The following is a 13,553-nucleotide window of genomic DNA, read 5'->3' on the forward strand; positions in this document are numbered from 1 at the left end:
TACAAATTACACTCACAAAAATTTTCACATGAGTCCATAAATCTATTGATTGATCTATTAAATTTATAAAATGAAATAAGAAAAAGATAAGAAAAATATTGACGTGATGAAAAATAATTCTTTACCGTTGGACTGATATATGTTCGGATAAATAAACCCTATAAAAACTCTATTGACGGTGGGATCTCAATCCTACTGCCTAACTTTATTATTTCCTTTTTTAACGAAAATGTATCGGTTATTCCCGGTCATTGGTTAAGATCAGAAGTCAAGGTTGCACAACATTGTTGTTATCTCATACGTGTTCTGATAGGGGTGTTAACGTAATTCCACCACTTCATCTCCTTCCTATAAATTCCGATCCGGCACACCTTGAACCGCATCACAAAACTTAAAATTGTACACAATGGAAAGGATTAGCGTAAGCTTGGTGTTATCTCTCTGCCTGCTTGCTACTGCAACTGCCCAGCAGTGCGGCAGGCAAGCCGGCGGCAAAACATGTGCCAACAACCTTTGCTGTAGCCAGTACGGTTACTGTGGGACAACTGATGACTACTGCTCGCCTTCCAAAAATTGTCAAAGCAATTGTAAGACTAGCGGCGGCGGCGGCGGAGGCGGCGGTGGTGGTGAGAGCGCCTCTAATGTCAGAGCAACATACCACCTGTACAGGCCCGAGCAGAATGGGTGGGACTTGAATGCCGTGAGTGCGTACTGCTCGACGTGGGATGCCAACAAGCCGTTGGCATGGCGGAAAAAATATGGTTGGACGGCGTTTTGTGGGCCTGTTGGGCCTCGTGGACAAGCCTCCTGTGGCAAGTGCTTAAAGGTGAGTACAAAAAATATGGAATTTATACGGTAAAGTGAGCTGCAATTTTATCTAAAATCAATTAGTGATAATTAAGAAAGACAAACTCAAACATTTTATAGATTTCCGCATCGTGTTCAACAAACCTATTTTTAGAGGGGTTGCATGGAGTAGGATTGTTTCGGAACACATGTTATAGAGAAGATGAATGCTCTATGCTTATAAACAAATTTTACAAAAATAATAATAATAATAATAAAAAGCTTTTATAACATGATGTGGCAGAACATGATTGAAAATAAGATAAATTCAATTTTTGAGAAACCTAATTATATTATGCCACATCATGTTGTAAACAATTTTTTTTTTTTTTTTTAAAAAAAAAATTTTTGTAAGCTTAGTATTTTTCTATAGAGAAATATGAACTTCTTTTCATTTTTTTTTCCCCTTTTTTGCCTTTTAAAAGTTTAACTCTTTGGCTTACATTTTAATTAAGAGTCTGTTTTGGATTGTGTTTGAGAAATAAAATTTTTAAGTTAAATAGCCCAAAGTGAATTTTGGCTATTTTTATAGTAAAAAAAAAAAAAAAAAAACTTTTTGAAATTCTTTACCAAACACGTCAACTTATCGTGTTTGATATGGCTTTTTAGGTACTAAAAGTACTTTTTAAGCTTTCTAACGAAATTCCAATTAGATCCTAAGTATATGAGGAGGTAGAAATTTAAAAAGAGAAAGAAATTGATAAATCCAACTCTTTGACAAGCTCAAATTAAGTGAAATGAAGAGACATTTTCAATTCTTAATTATCTCTATTAATTTATTATAGTTATTTTATAGTCAAAATTTTAATTTTATTGCATAGTGCAATGCTTATACATAACTCTATGTCGAGTCATCTAAAATTTGCAAATAATACGACAGAGTATATTTATCACGTGACATCCAATGCTAGGTAACGAACAGTAGAACAGGAGCTCAAACAACAGCGAGAATCGTAGATCAATGCAGCAATGGAGGTCTAGATCTGGACCAAGGCGTGTTCAACCAAATAGACACAGATGGAAGAGGCTACGCCCAGGGCCACCTTATTGTGAGCTACGAGTTTGTGAACTGCGGTGATTGAATTGATGAAGCAGACACTACTCTATCCTATTCGATCGTATGCATGATGAACGAGTAGGAAAATAAATAAATATGTACGATGAATAAATGATGTCCCATTGTGTTCATGAATAATTGAGAAAATGTTGTCGAATTCATCTGTGGAATTCGATCATTTCTTGAGCATCTAAAAACTTCAAATTATAAATACAAAATGAAAATATCCCAAATGGGAAAAATGTAACACTTGCCTTGTTCAAACTATCACTTCAATATTATAAGTTATATCCCTTGTTATTATCTGAAATTAAAAACAAACCAAAAATATCATACGTGATACACACATGCTATGTGGTGGGTTTACAAAGACCTTTTCCTATGAACAACTTCCTAATTTTGTTGATATTTGTACTTTTAAATACATGTAAGAAAAATTACGTTTCATAGTTCTATATATTATATATATCACAAAGAATTAAGTGTGGTTTACAAAGAAAAACGACTTCAATAACATTTCAAGTGGGACATTAATAAACGACTTCAATAACGGAATTAGTTTCCGGCCAGTCAGTCTTTTGTTTTTTCATAGTTCTTTTTTTGAGATTAAACCATAGACTGATGACATATGAGTTATCAAGTATAAAGAAAATTGTCACTACGGTAAAGGCAGCAAAAGATTGCGATTGATAAAGCACTAGTAGCGAAAATAAAAAAAGTCAGGCAATCAAGGACCTAGTAGTGGATAGAGACGTGATTCGCCGGAATTTGCTGTAAATCTGAAACTGATTGAGATTGTGACTTTTCATAAATATTATCTTATAATAGTCCAATAAACTTATTGTGTATATCATAGATAATGTTTGACTTGTGTATTTTACCTCATTTAATTGTTATATCAATGAAAGAGATAATTCGTTGGAAAAAAAAAAAGGCGATATGCAATAAATAGAAAAGTAGAAAGTGATATATAATAATAATAATAAAATATAAGTGTTTGCAAAACTAACAAGCATGGAACTCAAAACTTGTTTCTAAAAAATTACGCACTTGTGTTTTTATTATTATTTATTTTATTTATTTCTGTCTTCAATAATTAATCGGATTTTTTCGAAGTTTGGTCATCTCACATGTCATTCAACGATTATCCAAACGAATAACTGCCTCACGTTCAATTCGTACATTATCCTCCCGACCTTAGCAATATAGAGATAAACAAAAAATACGTAAGAGAATGAAACCAACATTATTATTTTTATTATTATGAGATAGGGCCAACAATTTTAACACGACCCACAAATCTGACACCAATATGACACAAAAAAATAGGTATTGGGTTTGGGCTTATCGGGTTCGGATCGTAATCGAGTCTACCCGATTAAGACCCGGTAATTTCGTGTCTGGCCAGTTGACCCGCTAGACCCGTTTTTTTTTTTTTTTTTTTTTTTTTTTTTTTTTTCTCTAAAGGATAAGCCGATAAGACGGAGGCACTCTGACTCAGTAAACCTAAAGGTCCTAAACCGTGCCTTTGCCCTACTGCCTCTCTCACTCTCTACTTGCTCTCTCAAAATACTTCATTCCTTGATGCTTCATTATCTTGAAGTATTCATCCATCTTCTCAATACTTCCAGCCTTTCCAAACACCTCAATCACTGTATTAAAAGTAACAATTGTTGGAGAGAGAGACCATTTCTTCATATAATCCATAACAGAGCTCATCTTCTCATACATGCCCACTTTCCCATATGCTCAAATATATGGATATCATATTTTGTGTTGAAATATACAATTTTTTTTTTTTAGTGGAATGTAATTTGAGCAAAATTAAATTTTTTTATACTAAAAATTATTTTAATAAATGAAATTAGTCAATATGCTTGCTTGTTTTAAGTTTAGGTAAAATCATGAGTTTAGTAATTTCTTTTGGAATACAATTACGGTCACTTTCCCTTTTTTTCTTTTTTTTTTTTAATCATTTATTAAAGCCTTTAATATCTTAGAACTCAATTTTTTGCATTGACTGTATTGATGTATTATTATTACAATTTTATTTTTTTTAAAAAAAAATTTATAGTTTAGGGTTTTAACGGGTTGTGTTAGGTCGTGTCTACCCGATTAGACCTGATTATTTTAAATGGGTAAAACGGGTCGTGTCAGGTTACCCGGCTATTTTCGTGTTATAATCGTGTCAGACCCAATTACCCGTTTAGCTAAACGGGTCGTGTCTATGTATAGGCTAATCGTGTAATGAATACCCGCGGGTCGTAATCGTGTCGTGTCAGGTACCCATTTTGCCACCCGACTTTTATATGGAGGTGGCACAAAGCCACCCCTTTGTGCCTACCACTCAGCAAGTGACACCTCAGCATTTGTAGTTATTAGTTAGGTGTTTTGGTTCTTATTTGAGTTGGTGCAATAATCCTAGGTGGCCAGCTTTGATTGGTTGGCACAAAGGAGTTGGTTTACACCAGCTTCGTATAGAAGTTATTCTCTATTATTATTATTATTATTATTATTATTTTCATAGTGCATGTGCACGCATCAAGGCCAACATGGTAAGTTTGTAATCTATACTAATCTTCTACCAAATTTGGAGTAATGTTGATTATTTTTATTTTCATTTCCGTCTGTTGTAATGTTTTCCATTTAAGTGTGATGAAATAATGGAAAAGTATGCAAAAAATTATCTTAAAACTTTGTATTTGTTATAAAAGGTCTAAGGCCCATCTATGAATCTAAATGTTTAGATTCCCTTAGAACCTAACCATTTATCCGATAATATGTAGGTGCATGCAAGAGAAAAAAAAATTGGAAGGAGGGGGCATTTGACTCCTCTTGACCCCCCCTCCGCCCCTGCTGTTACATGTTTAAGAAATTATCCACATAACAAAATGGGCATAATATATATGGTTCTATTATGTCTACTTGCAAATGCTACCAATATTACTCTCGTGTTGCATTTATGCATGTTGTGGTAAGATTTTGAAAAAAAGTAATTTTATTTAGTAGATTGTTATACAATTGCCATATACGTTGTTATTATCCAGTTCAAGCCAAATTCAAGCTTAAGATCAAATTGGATTTAAGTTCAACCTGGTTTGCTAATTTTATACACCAGCTCGGGTTTATTTACAAGCCCTAAAACTGACAAATCGGAATCTTATAATGCCTTTTAAAAATTAACACAATTTTTTCACACTCATAAGTGGCTTTTAATATTATCATTGGATCAAAATTCAATAAAGATGCATATCATATCTAATGGTGGTTTTAAAAGCCACATATGGATATGAAAAAATTGTGTAAAGAAATGGGAGTAAATGTAGCATTATTTTAATCCAATAATCCTTGCTAAGAATGCTCATAATCTGGCAATTCCTCCTACCTAGCCACCAGACTGTTTTTAAAACCTGCAATAATTATATATATAATGCAAAATTTTGATTAATTCTCATTTAAAGATGTAATATATTAATTGTAGCAATTATTATCTTTAGTACTCATGAGTGTACCAGGCAAATTAAGCTTGGGATTTGTTACAGTCCTAATTGATAGGATTCCCAAAATATTCTTCATAATAATCTCATAATACAATATCTCTTAATATTATTTCTTAATTTTTTTCAAAGTTATAATTATTGCATATTATTGCAATCTCCTTATTTTAGACAATATTCTATAATATTATTTTGCTAAAATAAGCTGCAATACTCTCTATAAAATGATGTAAATGCCATACGACAATTCAATCAATAAAAGTTTACTCACAAATTACGTGTTTGCTAAGAGGTTCAAATTCCCTTTAAGAACCTAAATTATCTCGTTATAAACTTAATATTTAGGTTTGTAACATGTTGTTCAGGCTTGGTTAGCTATGTAGTTGAGCTTCAAACTTAAGCTTGTATTTGGTTTCTTTAAGAAATAAACAAGCCCAAACTAATATCAAATTTGAACTATTTATGATTAATTAGTTTAATTAGTTCATTTTATAGCTCAAGTTTGAAGTTCCTACTGCCTTTTTTATGGCCCTCCCATGAGATTTTGCTTAACACACAATAAACTACAAGAAATGTAGCATTCAATGACGACAAAAAATTGTAGCTTAGAGTCTAAAAGTCGTCCTCGTCGCAAATAAATTGTTGTAGTTATTCAATCAAAAAATGGTATCATAAACAGTTTTAGAATCGTCGATAATGTTAGAAGCCGTCATAGGTAGGTAATGTCACCATTATTAACAAAAACACAAAAAAAAAAAAAAAAAAAAAAAGTTAAAAAAGATAACAGATTAATTAATATCGGCCTCCATTAATGTTTCAATTTTTGGCTGCTCCAAAACTTGAAAAAAGAAAAAAAAAACAGTGTAGTCAGTACAAACATGGTCAAGATCAGAAAGGAGAAAATTCCAACTCCAAAACCATTTACACAATATAAAGTATAAAATTCCAAGCCGTGTTGTAATTGTCATGACGCTATATACTTTTAAGGCATGACATCTACCATCGTCCTTTTTATATATCCTACACTGAATTTGATCCCTAAAAGAAGAAAAAAAGGCACGACATGATGACAAGTCCAGTTGCCCATCTTGACCATTGACAGCAACATCTCTCTTTCTCTCATGTCTTCTCATCGTAATTGCGCCAATCAAGCCAGATCCATGTCTTGTTTCACACAATTGCACCAGTCAAGCTGAAGCACGCGTCGAAAAAGAAAAATGGTAGAATTTATTTATTTTTTTAATTATTTTTATAGTAAATAAATAAATTTATCGTTGAATTTATGTGAGTATATATGTGTCTTTTAATTTAATTACTTTCATATCCACATCAAAATATTTTTTAAAATAAAAAACAAAAACACACTAAAAATAAATATATTAACAAACACAACTATTAATATATCTTTACGCTCACAAAGATTTTCATATGAGTTTACAAATTTAATAGTTGATTTATTAAACTTTTAGAATGAAGTAAGAAAAAAATGAGAAAAATATTAATACGAATCATTTCCGATTGAAAAATGCTTCTTTACTTTCTGCCGACAATTGAGGATTTAGATTTTTAATTTACTGTTTGAACTATTATCGATAATAAATAGAAAAGATTATTTAAAAAATTCAACCTATTTCAATAAATACGTAGGTTGCTTGATACATGTTCGGGTAAATAAATCCTATAAAAACTCTCTCGTAAGAAGGTTCCTGGCGGCTGGATCTCGATCCTACCATGTAACTTTTTAATTTTTAATTTTTACGAAAATGTATCGGTTATTCCCAGTCAGACGTCAAGGTTGCAAAACATTGTTACGTCATACTTTTCTAGATAAGGGTGTTTACGTAATTCTACCGCTTCATCTCCTTCCTATAAATTCCGGCACCCCTTCAACCGCATCACACAACTTCAAATTGTAGACAATGGAAAGGATTAGCGTATGTTTGGTGCTATTTCTCTGCCTGCTTGCTACTGCAACTGCCCAGAGTGCCTCTAATGTCAGAGCAACATACCACCTGTACAAGCCTGAGCAGAATGGGTGGGACTTGAATGCCGTGAGTGCGTACTGCTCGACGTGGGATGCCAACAAGCCGTTGGCATGGCGGAAAAAATATGGTTGGACGGCATTTTGTGGACCTGTTGGGCCTACTGGACAAGCCTCCTGTGGCAAGTGCTTAAAGGTAAGTACAAAAAATATGGATTTTTTATTTTTATTTTTATTTTTATATCTAATTTTTTACATTTCCTTTTTTCCTTTTTATCTTTTTGGCCTTTTAATATTTTAACTCTTTGGCTTACATTTTGATTAAGAGCCTGTTTTTAGATTTCGTTTGAGAAATAGAGATTTAATTAAAAATAAATAAAAGCTTAAAAATTGAGTTTTTGTGCATTTTGACAATTTTTAAAGTAAAAAAAAAAAGGTAAAGCCCACTTAACTCCCTCAAACTACCACTCTAATGATAATTTACTCCCCAAACTATCAATTAGAACAATTTACCCTCTCAAACTACCAAAATAATGATAATGTACCCCTAAATTTAACAAAATGACAAAATTACCCTTTACTAAAATAAAAACAAAATATTAAAATTTAATTTTTCTTTTCAAATTTTAAGGGTATTTTTGTCTCATTGAAAATTTTATATAGGTAATTTTGTCATTTTGCTAGCATTGGGGGATAAATTGTCGTACTTGATAGTTTGTGGGTAAATTGTCATTGATGTGGTAGTTTGAAGAAATTAAGTGAACTTTATCAAAAAAAAAAAAAAAAAAACTTTTAAATTTTTTTATCAAATATGGTAGCTCGTGTTTAGTACGACTTTTTAGGTACTAATTAGTTTTTATGTTTTTTAACGCAATCTCAAATAGATCTTAAAGCACAGGGAGGTTGGAATTTAAAAAGAGAAAGAAATAGATAAATCCAACTCTTTGACAAGCTCAAATTAAGTGAAATTGAGGGACCTTTTTCAATTCTTAATTATCTCTATTTTATTATAATTATTTTATGATCAAAATTTTTATTTTATTAAATCTAACTACGGTCATGTCATTTAAAATTTATAAATAATATGACAATATATTAACACGACATCCCATGCAGGTAACGAACAGTGGGACAGGGGCTCAAACAACAGCGAGAATCGTAGATAAATGCAGCAATGGAGGTCTAGATCTGGACGAAGCCGTGTTCAACAAAATAGACACAGATGGAAAAGGCTACGCCCAGGGCCACCTTACTGTGAGCTACGAGTTTGTGAACTGCGGTGATTGAAGCAAACACTACTCTATCCTATTCGATCGTATGCATGATGTACGAGTAGGACAATAAATAAATATCTAATAATCAATCACTTTTGTACTATGAATAAATGATGTCCCACCGTCATAGATAATTGAGAACATGTTGTTGAACTCATCCGTGGAATTCGATGATTTCTTGAGCATCTTAAAACTTATGTATAAGATTGCCTTAAATTAATGTGGATATGCACTAAGCGAATAAAACTTCAAATTATAAATACAAAATGAAAATACCCCAAATGACCAAAAAAAAAAAAAAAAATTAACGCTTAACTTGTTCAAACTATCACTTCGTTAGAAGTTATATTTTCTGTTATTATTTGAATATGAAAAATATCATATGTGATACACATGTTTCATATGAAAAATATCATATGAAACAAACGAAAAATATCATATGTGATACACATGTTATGGGGCGAGTTTGGCTACATTTTGACCAATTTAATTAGGGGTAGTCAAACCACCCCTTCAAGCTGGCTGAAACACGATTTGGGACAACTTTTATACTATGATCCATAATTCATTTTTCACGTGTATTCCATCTCATGTTTACCATGATTGAGACATGGTTTACCTTTAAGGTTCGGAACACTCAATTAAACCGTAGTGGCAATCTGGCATCTAAGTGGTCATATAGCACGATTGTGGTTTGGGAATTGATTTCCTTTTACGCGCATGAAGTATTTTCGGATTAATGAGTTGATCTAGGAATTGATAAATGGGTCATGTGGGCTTGCCTGTTCATAACTCAATAAATAAGATCACTAAAAAAAAAAAAAAAACTTTGGTGAAAGTGGTGAGGACTAATTTGGGTAGGAGGAAGTTCTAGTCATGTTGTTCACTACAAAATTAAATTAAAATACTTAATCATATTTAAGGTTGAAAGTGAAATGAGTATAGGCCCAATAGATCTAAACATGAAGCCTAATCTGAATTAAATGAATTGATTAATAGTTTTCATTGTTCATCTTGCTTTTAAGAAATAATACATCACAAATTAATTGATCTAAAGGTGTTTCTCACACACCCATTTTCCAAAAAAAAAGAACATGCAGGGGAGAAGCAAATGTTGCAGCTGGTTTAATTAAAAGCAATCACATGAAGAGAAAATTTTCATTTACACAAAGTTTAATTTTTTTTTTTCCTGCTGAACAATGGGCTTGCCAAGAGGTTCAAATTCCCTTTAAGAACCTAAATTATCTCGTTATGAACTTAATATTTAGGTTTGTAACATGTAGTTCAGGCTTGGTTAGCTATGTAGTTGAGCTTCAAACTTAAGCTTGTATTTGGTTTCTTTAAGTAATAAACAAGCCCAAATTAATATCAGATTTGAACTATTTATGATTAATTAGTTTAGTTCATTTTATAGCTCAAGTCTGAAGTTCCTACTGCCTTTTTGATGGTCCTCCCACGAGATTTTGCTTGACACACAATAAACTACAAGAAATATAGCATTCAATGACGACAAAAAATTGTAGCTTAGAGTCTAAACAGGAGTCGTCGTCGCTAATAAATTGTTGAAGTTATTCAATCAAAAAATGGTATCATAAACAGTTTTAGAATCGTCGATAATGTTAGAAGTCGTCATAGCTAGGTAATGTCACCATTATTAACAAAAAATAAATAAATAAATAAAAGAGTAAAAAAAGATAAGAGATTAATTAATATCGGCCTCCATTAATGTTTCAATTTTTGACTACCCCTAAACTTGAAAAAAGAAAAAGAAAAAGAAAAGTGTAGTCAATACTATTGGAACAGATAAATCATAAACAACCGATTGTGATAAAGATAATAACAATGTGATAAAGATAATGACAAATGACCTTTGCTCAAACATAAACTCTTCTAGAAAACACAAAAACATTAATCTTCTATAAATACAAACATGGTCAAGATCAGAAAGGAGAAAATTCCAACTCCAAAACCATTTACACAATATAAAGTATAAAATTCCAAGCCGTGTTGTAATTGTCATGACAATTGACACTATTCTTTTAAGGCATGACATCTACCATCGTCCTTTTTGTATATCCTACACTGAATTTGGTCCCTAAAAGAAGAAAAAAAGGCACGACATGATGACAAATCCAGTTGCCATTCTTGCCCATTGACAGCAACATCTCTCTTTCTCTCATGTCTTCTCATCGTAATTGCACCAATCAAGCCAGATTACTGAGTAATAATTTACTGTCTCATGTCTTGTTTCACACAATTGCACCAGTCAAGCTGAAGCTCGCGTCGAAAAAGAAAAATGATAAAATTTATTTATTTTTTTAATTACTTTTATAGTAAATAAATAAATTTATCGTTAAATTTATGTGAGTATATATGTGTTTTTTAATTTAATTACTTTCATATCCACATCAAAATATTTTTTAAAATAAAAAACAAAAACACACTAAAAATAAATATATTAACAAACACAACTATTAATATGTCTTTACGCTCACAAAGATTTTCATATGAGTCTACAAATTTAATAGTTGATTTATTAAACTTTTAGAATGAAGTAAGAAAAAGATGAGAAAAATATTAATACGAATCATTTCCGATTGAAAAATGCTTCTTTACTTTCTGCCGACAATTCAGGATTTAGATTTTCAATTTACTGTTTGAACTATTATCGATAATAAATAGAAAAGATTATTTAAAAAATTCAACCTATTTCAATAAATACGTAGGTTGCTTGATACATGTTCGGGTAAATAAATTCTATAAAAACTCTCTCCTAAGAAGGTTCCTGGCGCCTGGATCTCGATCCTACCATGTAACTTTTTAATTTTTAATTTTTACGAAAATGTATCGGTTATTCCCAGTCAGACGTCAAGGTTGCAAAGCATTGTTACGTCATACTTTTCTAGATAAGGGTGTTTACGTAATTCTACCGCTTCATCTCCTTCCTATAAATTCCGGCACCCCTTGAACCGCATCACACAACTTCAAATTGTAGACAATGGAAAGGATTAGCGTATGTGTGGTGCTATTTCTCTGCCTGCTTGCTACTGCAACTGCCCAGAGCGCCTCTAATGTCAGAGCAACATACAACTCGTACAAGCCTGAGCAGAATGGGTGGGACTTGAATGCCGTGAGTGCGTACTGCTCGACGTGGGATGCCAACAAGCCGTTGGCATGGCGGAAAAAATATGGTTGGACGGCGTTTTGTGGACCTGTTGGGCCTACTGGAGAAGCCTCCTGTGGCAAGTGCTTAAAGGTTAGTACAAAAAATATGGATTTTTTTTTTTTCATTTTTTTTTTCTAATTATTTACATTTCCTTTTTTCCTTTTACCTTTTTGGCCTTTTAATATTTTAACTCTTTGGCTTACATTTTTTGATTAAGAGCCTGTTTTTAGATTTCGTTTGAGAAATAGAGATCTAATTAAAAAAAATAAAAGCTTAAAAATTGAGTTTTTGTGCATTTTGACAATTTTTAGAGTAAAAAAAAATGGGTAAAGTTCACTTAACTCCCTCAAACTACCATTCTAATGGCAATCTACCCCCCAAACTATCAATTAGAACAATTTACCCTCTCAAACTACTAAAATAATGACAATGTACCCCTAAATTTAATAAAATGACAAAATTACCCTTTACTAAAATAAAAACAAAAATATTAAAATTTATTTTTTTTTTCAAATTTTAAGGGTATTTTTGTCTCATTGAAAATTTTATATAGGTAATTTTGTCATTTTGCTAGCATTGGGGGATAAATTGTCGTACTTGATAGTTTGTGGGTAAATTGTCATTGATATGGTAGTTTGAGGAAGTTAAGTGAACTTTATCAAAAAATAAAAAAAAACTTTTAAAATTTTTTATCAAATATGTTAGCTCGTGTTTAGTACGGCTTTTTAGGTACTAAGTAGTTTTTATGTTTTTTAACGCAATCTCAAATAGATTTTAAGCATAGGGGGGTTGGAATTTAAAAAGAGAAAGAAATAGATAAATCCAACTCTTTGACAAGCTCAAATTAAGTGAAATTGAGGGACCTTTTTCAATTCTTAATTATCTCTATTTTATTATAATTATTTTATGATCAAAATTTTTATTTTATTAAATCTAACTACGGTCATGTCATTTAAAATTTATAAATAATATGACAATATATTAACACGACATCCCATGCAGGTAACGAACAGTGGGACAGGAGCTCAAACAACAGCGAGAATCGTAGATCAATGCAGCAATGGAGGTCTAGATCTGGACGAAGCCGTGTTCAACGAAATAGACACAGATGGAAAAGGCTACGCCCTGGGCCACCTTACTGTGAGCTACGAGTTTGTGAACTGCGGTGATTGAAGCAAACACTACTCTATCCTATTCGATCGTATGCATGATGTACGAGTAGGACAATAAATAAATATCTAATAATCAACCACTTTTGTGTACTATGAATAATTGATGTCCCACCGTCATGAATAACTGAGAACATGTTGTTGAACTCATCTGTGGAATTCGATGATTTCTTGAGCATCTTAAAACTTATGAATAAGATTGCCTTAAATTAATGTGGATATGCACTAAGCGAATAAAACTTCAAATTATAAATACAAATTGAAAATCCCAAACGACCCAAAAAAGAAAGAAAAAGAAAGTAACGCTTAACCCGTTCAAACTATCGCTTCGTTATAAATTATATCATATTCTCTGTTATAATTTAAATATGAAACAAACGAAAAATATCATATGTGATACACATGTTATGGGGCCGGTTTGGCTACATTCTAACCAATTTAATTAGGGGTAGTCAAATCAATATCCTTTCAAGCTGGCTGAAATACGATTTGGGACACAACTTTTATACTATTATCCATAATTCATTTTTCACGTGTACTCCATCTCATGTTTACCATGATTG

General features: G+C 31.9%; 3 protein-coding genes across 3 annotated transcripts; all 3 read left to right on the forward strand.

Annotated features, from left to right (window-relative positions):
• The first annotated feature begins 374 nt into the window (after positions 1 to 374).
• PR4 (pathogenesis-related 4) lies at positions 375 to 2,152 on the forward strand. Its single transcript, XM_059583056.2, has 2 exons — positions 375 to 826; positions 1,758 to 2,152. The coding sequence occupies exons 1-2, from the start codon at positions 407 to 409 to the stop codon at positions 1,926 to 1,928; spliced, it is 591 nt and encodes a 196-aa protein (XP_059439039.1). The 5' UTR covers positions 375 to 406; the 3' UTR covers positions 1,929 to 2,152.
• Positions 2,153 to 7,303: 5,151 nt separating this feature from the next.
• On the forward strand, positions 7,304 to 8,812 carry LOC148587901 (pathogenesis-related protein PR-4-like). Its single transcript, XM_088516450.1, has 2 exons — positions 7,304 to 7,577; positions 8,498 to 8,812. Exons 1-2 carry the CDS (start codon positions 7,320 to 7,322, stop codon positions 8,666 to 8,668), a joined length of 429 nt encoding a protein of 142 aa, XP_088372576.1. The 5' UTR covers positions 7,304 to 7,319; the 3' UTR covers positions 8,669 to 8,812.
• Positions 8,813 to 11,649: 2,837 nt separating this feature from the next.
• Positions 11,650 to 13,136, forward strand: LOC132172624 (pathogenesis-related protein PR-4). The gene is made up of 2 exons (XM_059584157.2): positions 11,650 to 11,911; positions 12,824 to 13,136. Exons 1-2 carry the CDS (start codon positions 11,654 to 11,656, stop codon positions 12,992 to 12,994), a joined length of 429 nt encoding a protein of 142 aa, XP_059440140.2. The 5' UTR covers positions 11,650 to 11,653; the 3' UTR covers positions 12,995 to 13,136.
• Positions 13,137 to 13,553: the final 417 nt, after the last annotated feature.

This window comes from Corylus avellana, chromosome 1, assembly GCF_965113065.1.
Source record: "Corylus avellana chromosome 1, dhCorAvel1.hap1.2, whole genome shotgun sequence".
Lineage (NCBI taxonomy): Eukaryota > Viridiplantae > Streptophyta > Magnoliopsida > Fagales > Betulaceae > Corylus > Corylus avellana.

Excerpts from the sequence above, each read along its gene's own strand:
- PR4 (XM_059583056.2), top strand. The coding sequence starts at position 407 with ATGGAAAGGATTAGCGTAAGCTTGGTGTTATCTCTCTGCCTGCTTGCT. Across the intron at positions 827-1,757 it reads CCTGTGGCAAGTGCTTAAAG|GTAACGAACAGTAGAACAGG; the intron begins GTGAGTACAAAA and ends ATCCAATGCTAG.
- LOC148587901 (XM_088516450.1), top strand. The coding sequence starts at position 7,320 with ATGGAAAGGATTAGCGTATGTTTGGTGCTATTTCTCTGCCTGCTTGCT. Across the intron at positions 7,578-8,497 it reads CCTGTGGCAAGTGCTTAAAG|GTAACGAACAGTGGGACAGG; the intron begins GTAAGTACAAAA and ends CATCCCATGCAG.
- LOC132172624 (XM_059584157.2), top strand. The coding sequence starts at position 11,654 with ATGGAAAGGATTAGCGTATGTGTGGTGCTATTTCTCTGCCTGCTTGCT. Across the intron at positions 11,912-12,823 it reads CCTGTGGCAAGTGCTTAAAG|GTAACGAACAGTGGGACAGG; the intron begins GTTAGTACAAAA and ends CATCCCATGCAG.